Raw genomic sequence first — 12,680 nt, 5'->3', positions numbered from 1 at the left:
CTTGTGGTTAACTGTATCAAATGATGCAGAGAGGTCTAAGAGAATAAGAACAGATGAGACTTTTGCTGATCTGGCCGCATGTAGCTTCTCAGAAACAGCCAGAAGGGTTTTCTCTATAGAATGACCTGCTCTGCAGCCAGACTGGTTAGGATTCAGGAGGTTGTTCTGAGACAAATGAAGTGATAGCTGATTGTAGACACAGCGCTCAAAGACTTGAGAGAAGAAATGAGAGAAGAGACACTGGTCTGTAGTTGTTGATGTCTGCAGGACCAGCGGTGAGTTTCTTTAGGATTGAAAGAACCCTGGCTGTTTTAAAGAGGGATGTAATTGACATCTGTGACCAGTTGTAAATGAACCATTTTTGACATGAGAAATGAAGGGGGTATGGTCAGGAGAGATTATTTGGAGTATTGTGGAGGGGATTGGATCCCGTGGACAGATGATTGGATTGCCTGTAGATATGATCTGGATGATTTCATCTGATGTGAGTCTTGGAAATTGTTCTATGGCAGTCGGTGAGTCTTCAGAGGGTAGAGAAGGGGTTGTGGTGTTGTAGAATGTTTGGCAGATTTGCTCAATCTTCCCTCTGAAGAAGTTGGCAAAACCTTCAGTGGTTATGGAAGATGGAGCAGGGGAGTTGGAGGGTTCATTTATCACAAATTTCCCCAATGCTGAAGTGAAGAAGAAACATGTCTGAGGTTGTGTGTCTATCTGTGTGTGAAATGTGAACATTTAATTTCTCCTTGCATCCTGGAGGACTGAGATGATGACAGATTCACACTCAGTCTGCTGTAATGCATTAATGGGAGTAGAATACATTACACGGAATATCTCTGGGTAATCAAGCCTGGAGACCAAGATGAGACTTTTGGGTGCAAACACTTGAGCTGGCTGTATCAGGCCATCCTCCTCCCCCTCATCTTCTTCGCCATCCACTTCCATTGCCTTTGAACCCTGAAAAACATAAACATATAGTCAATCAATTTAGTATGAAGGAATGGTAAGATGTGGGAGTGTTATTAAAGGTCCCCTATTATGAAACATGTATTTGCTTTTAAATAGGTCTTAGTGGACCCCTAATACTATATATACGAGGTCTCTTTCTGAATCACGTTAAATCTGGCGAGGGATCAATCAGGGATGGTTTTACAATCATTAGTAAAAGAGAAAGTGATGGAATAGTTTGGAATAAAAACCTCCACATCAGAGGTTATAATCATGTGGCATGCCTTGATTGGCCTACTTGACATGTCAGATGAGCCAATGAAATGCATCACTGCCTACTTAAAACACTGAGAAGCAGCCCTGTTGTTGTTTTCTTCATCAAGCCTGTGGTTGCCACCCCCTCAGTGGAATAAAACAGCGAAGTAACTGTAATGATCATCCATTTACATTTACAGAATTTATCAGACGCCCTTATTCTAAGCAACTTGCAATCAGTAGTTACAGGAACAGTCCGCCTGGAGACACTCAGGGTTACGTGTCTTGCTCAGGGACACAATGGTAGTAAGTGGGATTTGAACCTGAATCTTCTGGTTCATAGGCGAGTGCCTTATCCACTCGTTCCACTGTATATTACACCGGTATGCAGAACTTACTGGTCAGAGTAGCTTAAAGAGTGGGCTGCAAGGCTTCGGGTTCATGGACATTCTGCTATGTTTCAGGCCTGAGAGAAAGCACGGCCACAAGCGTCATCACTGACATACACAAATCCTCTGCTTCCGTTCAGTGGAGACGCTCAATTTGAAAGGGATATGAAGGATCTCCCAGTTAAAACTTCACTTTACACAGCCGATACAAATCTGAGTTCAAGCAGAGAGAAACATGGGTACGAGATTAAAATTAAGACTGAACTAAGACCTGGTCGCTGCACTGCACTGTTAACCTTAAAGAAAGATTCACTCTAAACCTTCACAAATCATCAAGCCACACACTCATGTTGTGTTCCTCATATTGCATAGGGTGTGTTTTTTAAGAAAACACTCACAAATCAGAGTGGAGAGGTCACAACAGCTCTGAAGAGAGTTTAAGAAAAAACAGCAACAAGCCCAGACACGGACAGAGACGTTGGAGAGTTTCTGTAACAGGCCTCTGCTCTGTAATAAAATGTTTGGCATAGATGAAGTGGGTCACAAGAGAGATTCCTACAATCAGTCCTTACAATGATGTAGATCCCTACATCAGCTTCTCGTAGCCGGATCAGTGTTTACCCTTCACACGGACAACTCAGCATTCACCCCTCACACAGAGGGGTGTACACACCATCCTCTTCAGCATTTACCTTCAGCACACATACCACTACAAACCTCCCTGCACCGCCCTGTGCCTTCTCAACGTGAGAGAACCAAAATCCGAAGGCCATGAAGCCGAAAATACTACTGTTTATAATATAATGATTTATTTATTATCAATGCAGAACCACAAGTCCAGTACCTTTCCCTTTAAGATGATGTATAAAATATAGAATGTGATCTTACATCTGCATATATTAAATAGTTGGACCTTCATAATGCTCTGCTAAATTGCTCCGGGCCGTCGAAGAGCAATATGTGTGTGTGTGTGTGTGTGTGTGTGTGTGTGTGTGTGTGTGTGTGTGTGAAATCATTCAGGTCTTTTCAGTCAGTTTCTCAAGCGTCCGTCTGCTGTCTGGCATTCCATAATAAAGCAACGGCGCATACCAACATCAGGGGTACGGGGCAAACACACATCCCCAAAAACCCTACGAAACAGTACCTCGGGGACACAGAGGTCAGCTCACAGCATTCCCAATCTGGTTCTAATAGTCTTGTTCTGGAGCCATCGCTGCAGCACGAGCTTACATACCTGCCTGGCTGGGGTGGTTAGCCCAAGCCCCTCTTAGGCTTTCATTTTATTTCTACAGACAACGAAAACAAGCCATGGCATCTCTGGCATGTCATCAGCGGGAGGCTGGGATTAAAATGCCCCCTTCAGATAGAAAACACATTTTCATATTGCTGACGGGATTTGGCTAAATTATTGGGGAAAACACTCCTCTCTGCCAAAAGCTCTTTATTAATCACACCAGATAGGGTAGAGATCACCGCTGACCAGTCCGTCTGCAGCCTACTGGAGTCTCACGAACGGCTTCGCTTTATACAGGGTTATGGGGACTGTGAGATATGAGCCGTGCTGATAACTCGTCATTTTTTTACCATCTCACTGACCTGCACATCTTCAACTGGTGCTCGCCTCAAAGGCTCTGTCATTTCTGTCCTACTCACGTTGAAGACCACTCCCCCTCACTGCTTTATCTTCCATTTTGCTTCATTCATCAGCCTCCAGTGGCAAGAATAAGAGTGTGTTTAAACACAACTCAAAGAGAAAGTTCAGCGGGTCATAAACAGGATGTCGGGTCAAGCGAACGCCGTAATCTCTGTAATTAAGAGGAATTATTCACCTCATCATGCAGTGACACCACCACACAGGGTCACCTCGTTGCTGAACCACTTGGGACACTCCATAAATCGAAAGTATTGAAAGAGGCGAAATGCAGACCTCCTTAAATCCCCCTGGCTTGACAAAGTGCTGAGGCCAGACTGCAGTAAGGCACAGAAACGTGCTTGAGAAGGTCCTTAATAAAGAGCAGCTCCTCTATAACTGTCTTTCAGCCAGTCAGTGGGACATCTGGGCAGTTATCACTTTCATATAGCAAGACTGTGATGGAACTTCATTAGGTAAATCATTAGGTATTCATTCATGATTTATTTCGGGCTCAGATGATTTATTTCCACCTAATGAAATAAATGGTTTAGGACTTCAGAAGGTCCTGAGTTGTCACAGACAGTTTAGTCTGAACCAACTGAAACCTAAAAAGGATAAAATAATTAATGACTTTTTTTTTGCAAGAACATAGACAGAAGTTTTTGTTATTTTATACTACAGGGCATATAGAGTCTATATTAAAGCTGTAACCATCCATAAAAAGTCGTCCCGAGCCGACTTTTATGCTGTGTGGTGCATTTAAATAAATGACAGTCACACAGTCAGAGCATGATGCTCTGGAACAGGTTGTCTTCCTATCCCGTTCTTGCCTGGTAACAGTGTTTCTGGACCACTGAACTTTAAGCAGGTTAATGCACCATGCAACATTCCCAGATGTCTGAAGAACAAGACAAGGTGTCAATGAATTCAAGGTCCCCAGATCTCATTTAGATGTGAAAGTGAAAAGTGACCTTAATATAATGGGTCCACTTCCTTACCCGCCAGGCTACCACTGCCCCTGTCAGTGGGATGTCCGAAACATGGAGGTCCCACTTCACAATTTACTCGATCTTAAAACGATCTGCTATTACCTATTGGTACCACAAAGATGTTTGGTACCACAAAGATGTTTTCTTTTCAACAGAGCACAATACAGTTCATATCAAATGTCTACTATTGACGGAGGTATTGATTTTGAATGAGGAAGGTGTAGGAAGGGCGTAACTGTCTGTTGGGCAACAACCTGATGTTTAATAATAGAAAAGTATGAATTTCTTAGCTGTGGGGACAACAAGAAAAGGGGTTACTCAGTGGCAGAACCCAATTTTGCAGTGTTTTGAGGCAAAATGAAGTTCAGAGAAATAGAGTAGTAAAGAGTAGTAAAAAAAAAAAAAATTCTAATAATAATTATAATTAATTTTATAATTAAATCGTTTTGGGGGGTTTTAGGGGTTACCAGGATAAAAAAAAAACTTTAACTGTAAAGGTGTTGAGCGATAAAGGTGAAGGTATCATAAACAGGAATAATGCCTCATACCTTGAAGAACTGGGTAACTTACTGTCTTACCATCTTCAGCTTTTTACTGACTACTGTGTAAATGAAGTGTTTGGAGATAAATGTTTCACCTGGAGGTTGACCTCGGCCTCGTAGAACGTCAGACAGGAGCAGTAATGCCGGCTGGAGTCTATGTCTGTAAGCACCACGGTGAAGAAGGTGGGTGGTTTCCTCTCCCTGGACAGCTTCCATCCTCCTGGCTGACAGAACTGAGACAGACGAGAGAGACAGAGAGATCAACACTAGTGGATGGGTGATGACCAAAAGGCCTGATGAGCAGGAAGCTGCAGATTCCCAGCAGCTCTGGTGGATTTCAGCTGCTTTTCCAGGGAAACGGGACTGATGGTCTAGTAACGTGCATTACTGACACAGAGCAACCCACAGCAAAGTGCAGGAAATGCCAGCTAACAGGGAAGGGAAAAAAGAAAAATAACCCTCAAACACGCATATCCCAGCACACGCAATAACAAAGACCAGCCGCAACACAATGTATTTACTTTTTAAAAGTTTTATACAAGGCCACTTTGAATGTACTATTAAATGTAGCTTTATGGTAAAAAAGTGTAAAAGCACATTTTAATTGTGCAATAAATGCATTTCCTAGTTTGATACATTAAACCTTTCTCAGAGAAACTAATATTTTGCTTTATTTATTAACTTAATTATGTCCAAATTGTTACTATTGCTACTATTAAATGTATCTTGATGATAAAAAAAAAAAAAAGTGTAAAAGCACATTTTAATTGCGCAATAAATGCATTTCCTAGTTTACTACATTAAACCTTTCTCAGAGAAACTAATATTGTGCTTTCCTTATTAACTTAATTAAATTGTTAACTTGTTTATTTTGAACAGTGCGGTCAGTGCAATGTGAAGTGTGGCTGCATTTGCATTTATCTGAATCTGTAGGTAAACTCCTGTAGGGGAATGTCATTCCAGTTGCTCTTAAGAGCTTTGCTTGGTCATCAGTTGTCTCCAGGAGGACATTTTCTATTCTTTTCCATCAGCAAGTAGTTTGACAGACTCCCAAGACCAACAGTATTTCACCATTTCTTCTAAAAAATGGTAATAATAATTTCCTCCATTTCACCTCATCAGCATCCATTTTTGCATCTCTCTCCCGCAATAATTAAAACGCATCACCTGACAATGGTGGCAGCCAATTGCAAATACAACATTTAATAAAAAAATGAAATGTTTGAAATGAGATTTTCTGTTCTCTTCCAACACCAAGGTGTTTAATGACCTCCCAAGAGCAACAGTATTTTTTGCTCTGTATGTTTTCCTCATCTTCCACTTTGTCCTTGTACAGTCTATCTTGCATGCATAACATGAGTGGACTCTGTGTACCTGACAAGTAAGTGCCTTCTGCAGCTCAAATAATTCAGTGCAATTCTATACAAGTCCAGACAGTAGGACCTTAATAAATGTACAATACAAAAAAAATTATCTTATTTTTAATGCACCTTACACACACACTAAGAACGGAGCATCATTCCACACATTAAACAGGTGCTCTGGTGCCCTTTGCAGGCTGGGTGGGAGGCAGGCTCCTTGTTCACATTCACATTGTTGCCCGTTGGGCCACACATCATGTGGTGCCGCTCGGTGTGCAGATCTGCGACACCAGATCTGTCTAGTGACCTGCTAAGAATCGCTATGTCAATGGTACAAAGGCCAGAGCCTCCAAATTAGACCATGGGTCTCACCATCAGGCCAGCATGTTCCAGACTGCACTGACTACAACTTGAACCTGCAGAACCCCGAACCACCTGGCCGTGGCACCATGTTAGCAGTAGCATGACGGAACATGAAGGAAATGCCGACCTGGATCAGAGTGTTCACCTTTTTTGTTTTTTTGTTTTTATCACTTACGATACTGCACAAACATAAACATTACAAAGAAACTGCATACAAAAAGACGCTATTGAAATAATAAATACTTAAGGAACTATTTTCACACTATTCACTAAGCTTGGAGCTTGTTCACTAGTTATATAGGTAAACGGATTAAAAAAACGTATAGACGTATGGACAGGCATGGGTTTAAATAATCCAGAATTAGGAAGAAGCTTGTGAATCATCTGGTTCCTCCCTTTTATACTGTGTTTATAAAAAGACTGTGTTCTGGCTGACAGAGACAGTTAGACACCAACAAACGGGGCAATTCGTGCCTCTACCCTTCGCAGATATCGCATGTGCTGTGTTGCTTGAATGCATCTGCCATGTCTCCCATGGGATGTATTAGCTGGTTACATTTCCACACCAACTAAAAGTCATCATCTCCGACCAGACTTTGGCATATTTTTATATTCCAGAATAAGGATTTAACACCATGTATTGTGTTGTTGTCCAACCGAAACGCCTTACTACCAGATGAAAGAATACGTACATGATGAAAACCGCTACCTTGTTTTTCACTTTCAAATAGCCGCTGCCAGGAACAACTTCCCAAATGACCTGCGGAAAGTCCTAACGGAAAAAGGAATCAAAATAAAAAATAGCCAGGGTATTCTAGCAGCTGAACACAGAAATTCCCTACTTCCGCAGTATTGGATCTTTCCCGATGTTATTCTCTGTCTCTCTCTCTCTCTCTCTCTCACACACACACACAAACACACACAAACACACACTTTAAGATGTGCGAATGGACTTTTTAAGAACTATTTAACCGCTGGTTTAATAACCATACCCTGAAAGATAACCTCCATTTCCTTTGTCTCTTCCCTAAATAAGCATTTTTCCTAGTGGGGATTAGAAGAACGTCCAAACTTTTACTCCCCACCACACACAGACGATCTTTACTAATGAGCATCTGTTATGGTGCTGACCTGAAAAATGTGCCCAATTTTAATAGATTTCATGTGGTCTCATTTTCACACAAAAATATACCCGCGCGCGCGCGCACACACACACACACACACACACACACACACACACACACACACACACACACACACACACACACACACACACACACACACACACACACACACACACACACACACACACACACACACACACACACACACACACACACACACACACACTCTGGTGTGCAAATTCGTGCTGCCAGGTTGGTTTAGACTGCGATTGACTGAATTCACATAAAACGTCCATAAGCTCCATAACAGAAGGTCAGCCAATGGCGTCCTTCACAGCTCAGGGCTTTATTTAAACTGCAAACGTCCCCAGCAGACACAATGAAGCCCTGATGTCACACGTGGACCAGGCTATAACAACCGGACAGCGATAACAACCAAGGGACAGGTGTTTCCTGAGGGACCGCCAGGGACGCGCACCACTCGCTCTACTGCAACCTGGTTTGTTTTTCCCACCTGAGAAAACAAATGCAGAAAGAAAGTCACGTGCAGACCACCGAATCTGAACGAGAATGCTGCTGCTATGACGAGGCTTCGATTTCCTAATACCGTATTAAATATTGGTTCTTTTTGGCACGCTGAACAAATTTGATGCAACCTTTCATGAACCCTTTCCAAGATGCTCCAGAAGACACACGTGCAACCTCAGAACGACGGACCTGCTTGCTTCAGCTCCATCTCGCTACGTAATCTCAAAATGTGAATTCCTCATCTGAGGAATTTTTATATGGTTTTAATTCAGCATCCAGTTCTAATTCAATAAATGTAAAATCCACGGGAAATGCCTTGTACTTTCCCAGTTGGACAGGTCAGGGACAACCCGTAATTAATTAGTGAGCCATTACATTGGAATGGGATGAATAATGAAACGGCCCTAATGCTAGAATTGCTGGGGTGTGTGTGTGTGTGTGTGTGTGTGTGTGTGTGTGTGCGACGTGCCAGAAGAACGAGCCTCCTTCCTGGTGAGCTAACGCCGGACACCGGACCCCCAGGCCGTGTCCCCCCCCCCGTTTCCTCTGGCAGTGACGGCCTCCATTACTCATGAGAGCATCTTCCTGACAAACAGAGTCCAGCAACGTGCCGTGAAGCATGTCAGATTCGGATGCCCTCTTCAGATCCAGCGAGGGGAGACACGATGGTCCTCTTGTGACCCGGTCCTTCCAAAACAAGGGGCCAGAAGAACTTCCCCATTGTCCGTCCACCGGCAGCAGTGGCAGCAGCCATCTCAGGAGCTGCCAAGCAGGCAGACGCACGCCTCCTATTTACACATTTTCCACATAGCTCAGGCATCCTTCCCGGAAATGCGTGCCACATTCCACATCGCAACAGGGATTTAGTGGAAGGGAAGCAAAGGGTTCAAGAAGTTAGCAGACAAGAGATGACACACACCGTGTTTACAACCTCTTAGTCAGGAGAGGTCAAATTCCTTCATTACGGAAGACAGGGGGGGCTGTCTTTTTTCTGTCATATACACACACTCACCAAATCACAAATCAAAGGGAGTTTACCCGCAATATACCATCATTCGAAAGTTCAGGGTCATTCAAAAAAATTGGAGGCTGTTGGAATATCGGTAAAAACATAGAAATGCGTAATACCAAAAAACAATTAGACCAGAGTTCCAGTGGACAAGTATTGATTAGGGAAGCAATGAAACTGGATTTTTGACTGTTCAGTGTATACACACACACACACACTATTATTCCCAGTTTTAAGTTGAAACACAACAATAGTCCAAAGTTAATGCAGATTTGTGAGCAAAAATACCAGACTGACCCTCAATCATTAACTACTAAGATTTCCATTTTCCATTAACTGTGTTTAACAGACTTTTGCACGAGTTTTCAGGCATTGACTAATATCCTCTAAAATCACAATGCTCGAAACTCTAATCAGAGTAATTAAAACTATGCACTGTAACCTGAGTTATAGTGCTGAAAATAGCAGCCTAATTACACACGTCTTCAGATTTCATCCTTTGTGCAGCTGTTGCGTGAGGAGCAGATTTGAAAGACTATAAAAGGGCTGAGCATCATGGCACAGACATTGTGGAAAGTAGTGTCGCAATAATGAAATTTAGATGATTATTTGTTAAAAAAAAAATTCAATATCCTGGCCACTGGGAACGCACGTGACAGTGTATATCTTGGTGTCGGTCCCAAGCCTGAGTACATGGGGAAGAATTGCGGTATGGAAGGGTGTCCGGTGTAAAACGTTTGCAGGTTGATTATGCGGATGATCATATGATCTGGAACACCGAAGGAGAATTGTCTGAATACCAATTTGATTAACAATTTAATTGTCTGTTTTCTATATTTATATTTAGTTGCCCTTGAAAGTATGTGAAGCCTGTAGAACTTTCTAATCAGATTTTGACAGAATATATTTGATTATTTATTGCAATGTTATATTTATATTTGTGTGGCAAAAGAATGTTAACCAATCAACTGGCTGACAGGCTGGTTTGAGTGGGTGTCATGTTTTTTTTTTTTTTTTACTTTGCAGTTAAAAAATAATAATAATTCTTCATTCAGCTATTCACAGACTGTTCTTCTAAAAAAAAACTGCAGGCTGCTAGATCATCAAAATTGTCATCAGTCCCAATCTGGACATTTCAGCAACATCTCCCAGTCAACCACAAGCACCCTCTTAGCCATCCTCTGGAGTTTTGGAATCAGCGGCTCGGCATGGCACTGGACAGCTTCTTATCTGGAGGATAGATCTTATCACGTGAAATGACATCTCTAGAGGGTCCACATCTGGTCCTCACAACCTCTCCCCATCCTGGATGGCACCTCATCATCTTGCCTCAACCCCAGAAAAACTGAACTGCTATTCATTCCTGTAAGTCATAAGTCACTCTGGATAAGAGCTGTATATGGAAATGCGATTCCTCCCCACAACAAGATCTTAAAATCTCCCATATCTCTCCTTCTGTCACTGAACGCAACCTCAGATAACCATGGACAATTCCCAATCCTCCTCACATTGATCTAGCAACTGAAATAAAAAAAAAACACAATTGAAGATGCACACCTCCACCATCAAGGGCCAGCGACTAGTCTTGGCATTAATTTTGTCCTCGTTCAGTTCTAAACTCAACTCAGCAGCTGCTTGGGAACAGGCTGTTTAAACAACACACAGCAGGCCAGAAAAGCTCCATCACCCTCAGCGGCCTTGGACGCACCCATGTCCCGAGAGCCACGAGTCAGTCTAGGTTATCAGACTGAAAAAAAAAGAAGTCCATTCATCCTTAAACTATGGAGGCTACGAGTCTAGAATGTTCTCCTGAGTGGATGTTGATGAAAAGTCTTCAGCCTCGAACTTCTTCTAAATACAGCACACTGCTCTAAACCATGTCTGCTTTGCCAACTGGCACCATTAACACACACCCAACCATCAGTACTGGGTCACCTTTCACAAAGGTCATTGATATCAAGAAAAGTGTAAGCATACATCTAAACGACATTTCATCTGCGTATCGCTCAGCACGTGCACAGCAGAAAGCATTATTTTCCACAATAAAGTAAAAAAGTATGAACACATTCTGCAGTGACAATAAGTAAATACGGATGCAGCTTGTCCCATTGCAATCGTCATGTTTGGGGGGAAAAAAAAAACAACTCACTGCTAAAATTGATCAAAATTCCAGCCATTCTTACCCCCATTTGTGGGGCACGTCTTTAATTTCCTCTTGCCTTTTCGGATTGTAAATGTAAACAAGGGACATATCAAGTTCCAAAACAAATATATAACACGTTCTCAATGGCAGTCACGGCACAGAGAAATGACTGAAACACAATGAGTTCATTTCCTCCCTCAATCCTCCAGACAAGATATGCAAATATTATAGATTTTGAGAAGAAGAATTTCCCTGTGTGTTATCAATAAAGTCTTATCCAATCTAATGAGCCTCAGTGCTGAAAACTGTGAAATTTCTGTGTCACAATGTACTTTTGTAGTCTGCTATTTACATTCTGAACATATATTAGACACCTGTCTACTCAAAATACTAAACTTGACATAACATGTTCCACGTCTTAATCGTGGGACACATATCAACAAGGATCTCTGCTAGCGAGGATGAGGAGGCATGACCATTCAGACCCTGAATGTGATACAACTGGTCCTCATAGTTCAGATAAATCTATTATACCACCATTAAATGTACACGTGGGATGGAAGTAATTGGCACCAGCACATGCTTTTGTGGGCAGGGCTACCGAATCAGCAGGCGTGCTGGACATTGACTCTTTTCTGTACTGTGGCTCCCAATTTGATACTAAAGCTAAAAGTTTGGCAGGCTACGGAGTTTTTGTACAGTCAATAATCATTTTCGGGAAGCAACGAATGAGATATGGATTCTGCTTCTCATTTTATTCTGTGAATCATTTCAGTCTCTTTGGTTACACTTTTGGTTTTGTTCTTGAATACCTGGTATACTCTGTATCGTGACGTATCATGACAAAGCGTCTGATACCCCAGCCTAGTCACCAGTGACAGGACAGTCCTCCATGTAACACAGGTGGCCGCCCCTGTCCTCCTGTTGCCGTTTTTTGCGCAAAGTCCTTTGGGACTATTGAGCAGACAAACAGGCCTGTGAAAAGACTAAAAAGCGTGCTGAGAGATGAACTGTAAATGCTTTATATTTGGAACATTCTCCATCTGTGATTATTTAGTTTGCTGGGGGCTTTTGTGACCACAGAATGCGTTTCGTGCGCGACTCCATCCTGTTTTATTTTTGTTGACAGATGTACTCCCAAGAGTTGCTCAGTGATTCAGTTTTTTTTTTTCCGGAGCAACACTGAAAATCTGCAAATAATAATGGTTTACATACCAGAAAACAGGCAACATGAAGCCAGCATGCAAATTGTTTGTTTGGTATGTTAAACACTATGGTGTGTATTCATTAAAAGCTGCAAGGCGGAATTTGAGTCATTGTATGCAGAACCAGAATGGCCTCCAGGTCCACTGCCATCCAATCCCAAGGTGCAGATATCCGCCGCCATTTCTCCCGGCAC

General features: G+C 42.3%; 1 protein-coding gene across 3 annotated transcripts in view; it reads right to left on the bottom strand.

Annotated features, from left to right (window-relative positions):
- sbf2 (SET binding factor 2) overlaps positions 1 to 12,680 on the bottom strand; it is a 67,136-nt gene that overhangs the window by 39,125 nt on the left and 15,331 nt on the right. For all 3 annotated transcript variants that reach the window (XM_028955909.1, XM_028955910.1, XM_028955911.1), the window contains exons 3-4: positions 4,849 to 4,986; positions 823 to 954 (exon numbers count right to left, since the gene is read on the bottom strand). In XM_028955909.1, coding sequence (XP_028811742.1) covers positions 823 to 954; positions 4,849 to 4,986 — 270 coding nt within the window. The remainder of the gene's footprint in view (positions 1 to 822; positions 955 to 4,848; positions 4,987 to 12,680) is intronic.

The sequence above is a fragment of the Denticeps clupeoides genome, chromosome 16 (genome assembly GCF_900700375.1).
Source record: "Denticeps clupeoides chromosome 16, fDenClu1.1, whole genome shotgun sequence".
Taxonomy (NCBI): domain Eukaryota; kingdom Metazoa; phylum Chordata; class Actinopteri; order Clupeiformes; family Denticipitidae; genus Denticeps; species Denticeps clupeoides.
This window is presented reverse-complemented; position numbering and strand designations above follow the sequence as displayed.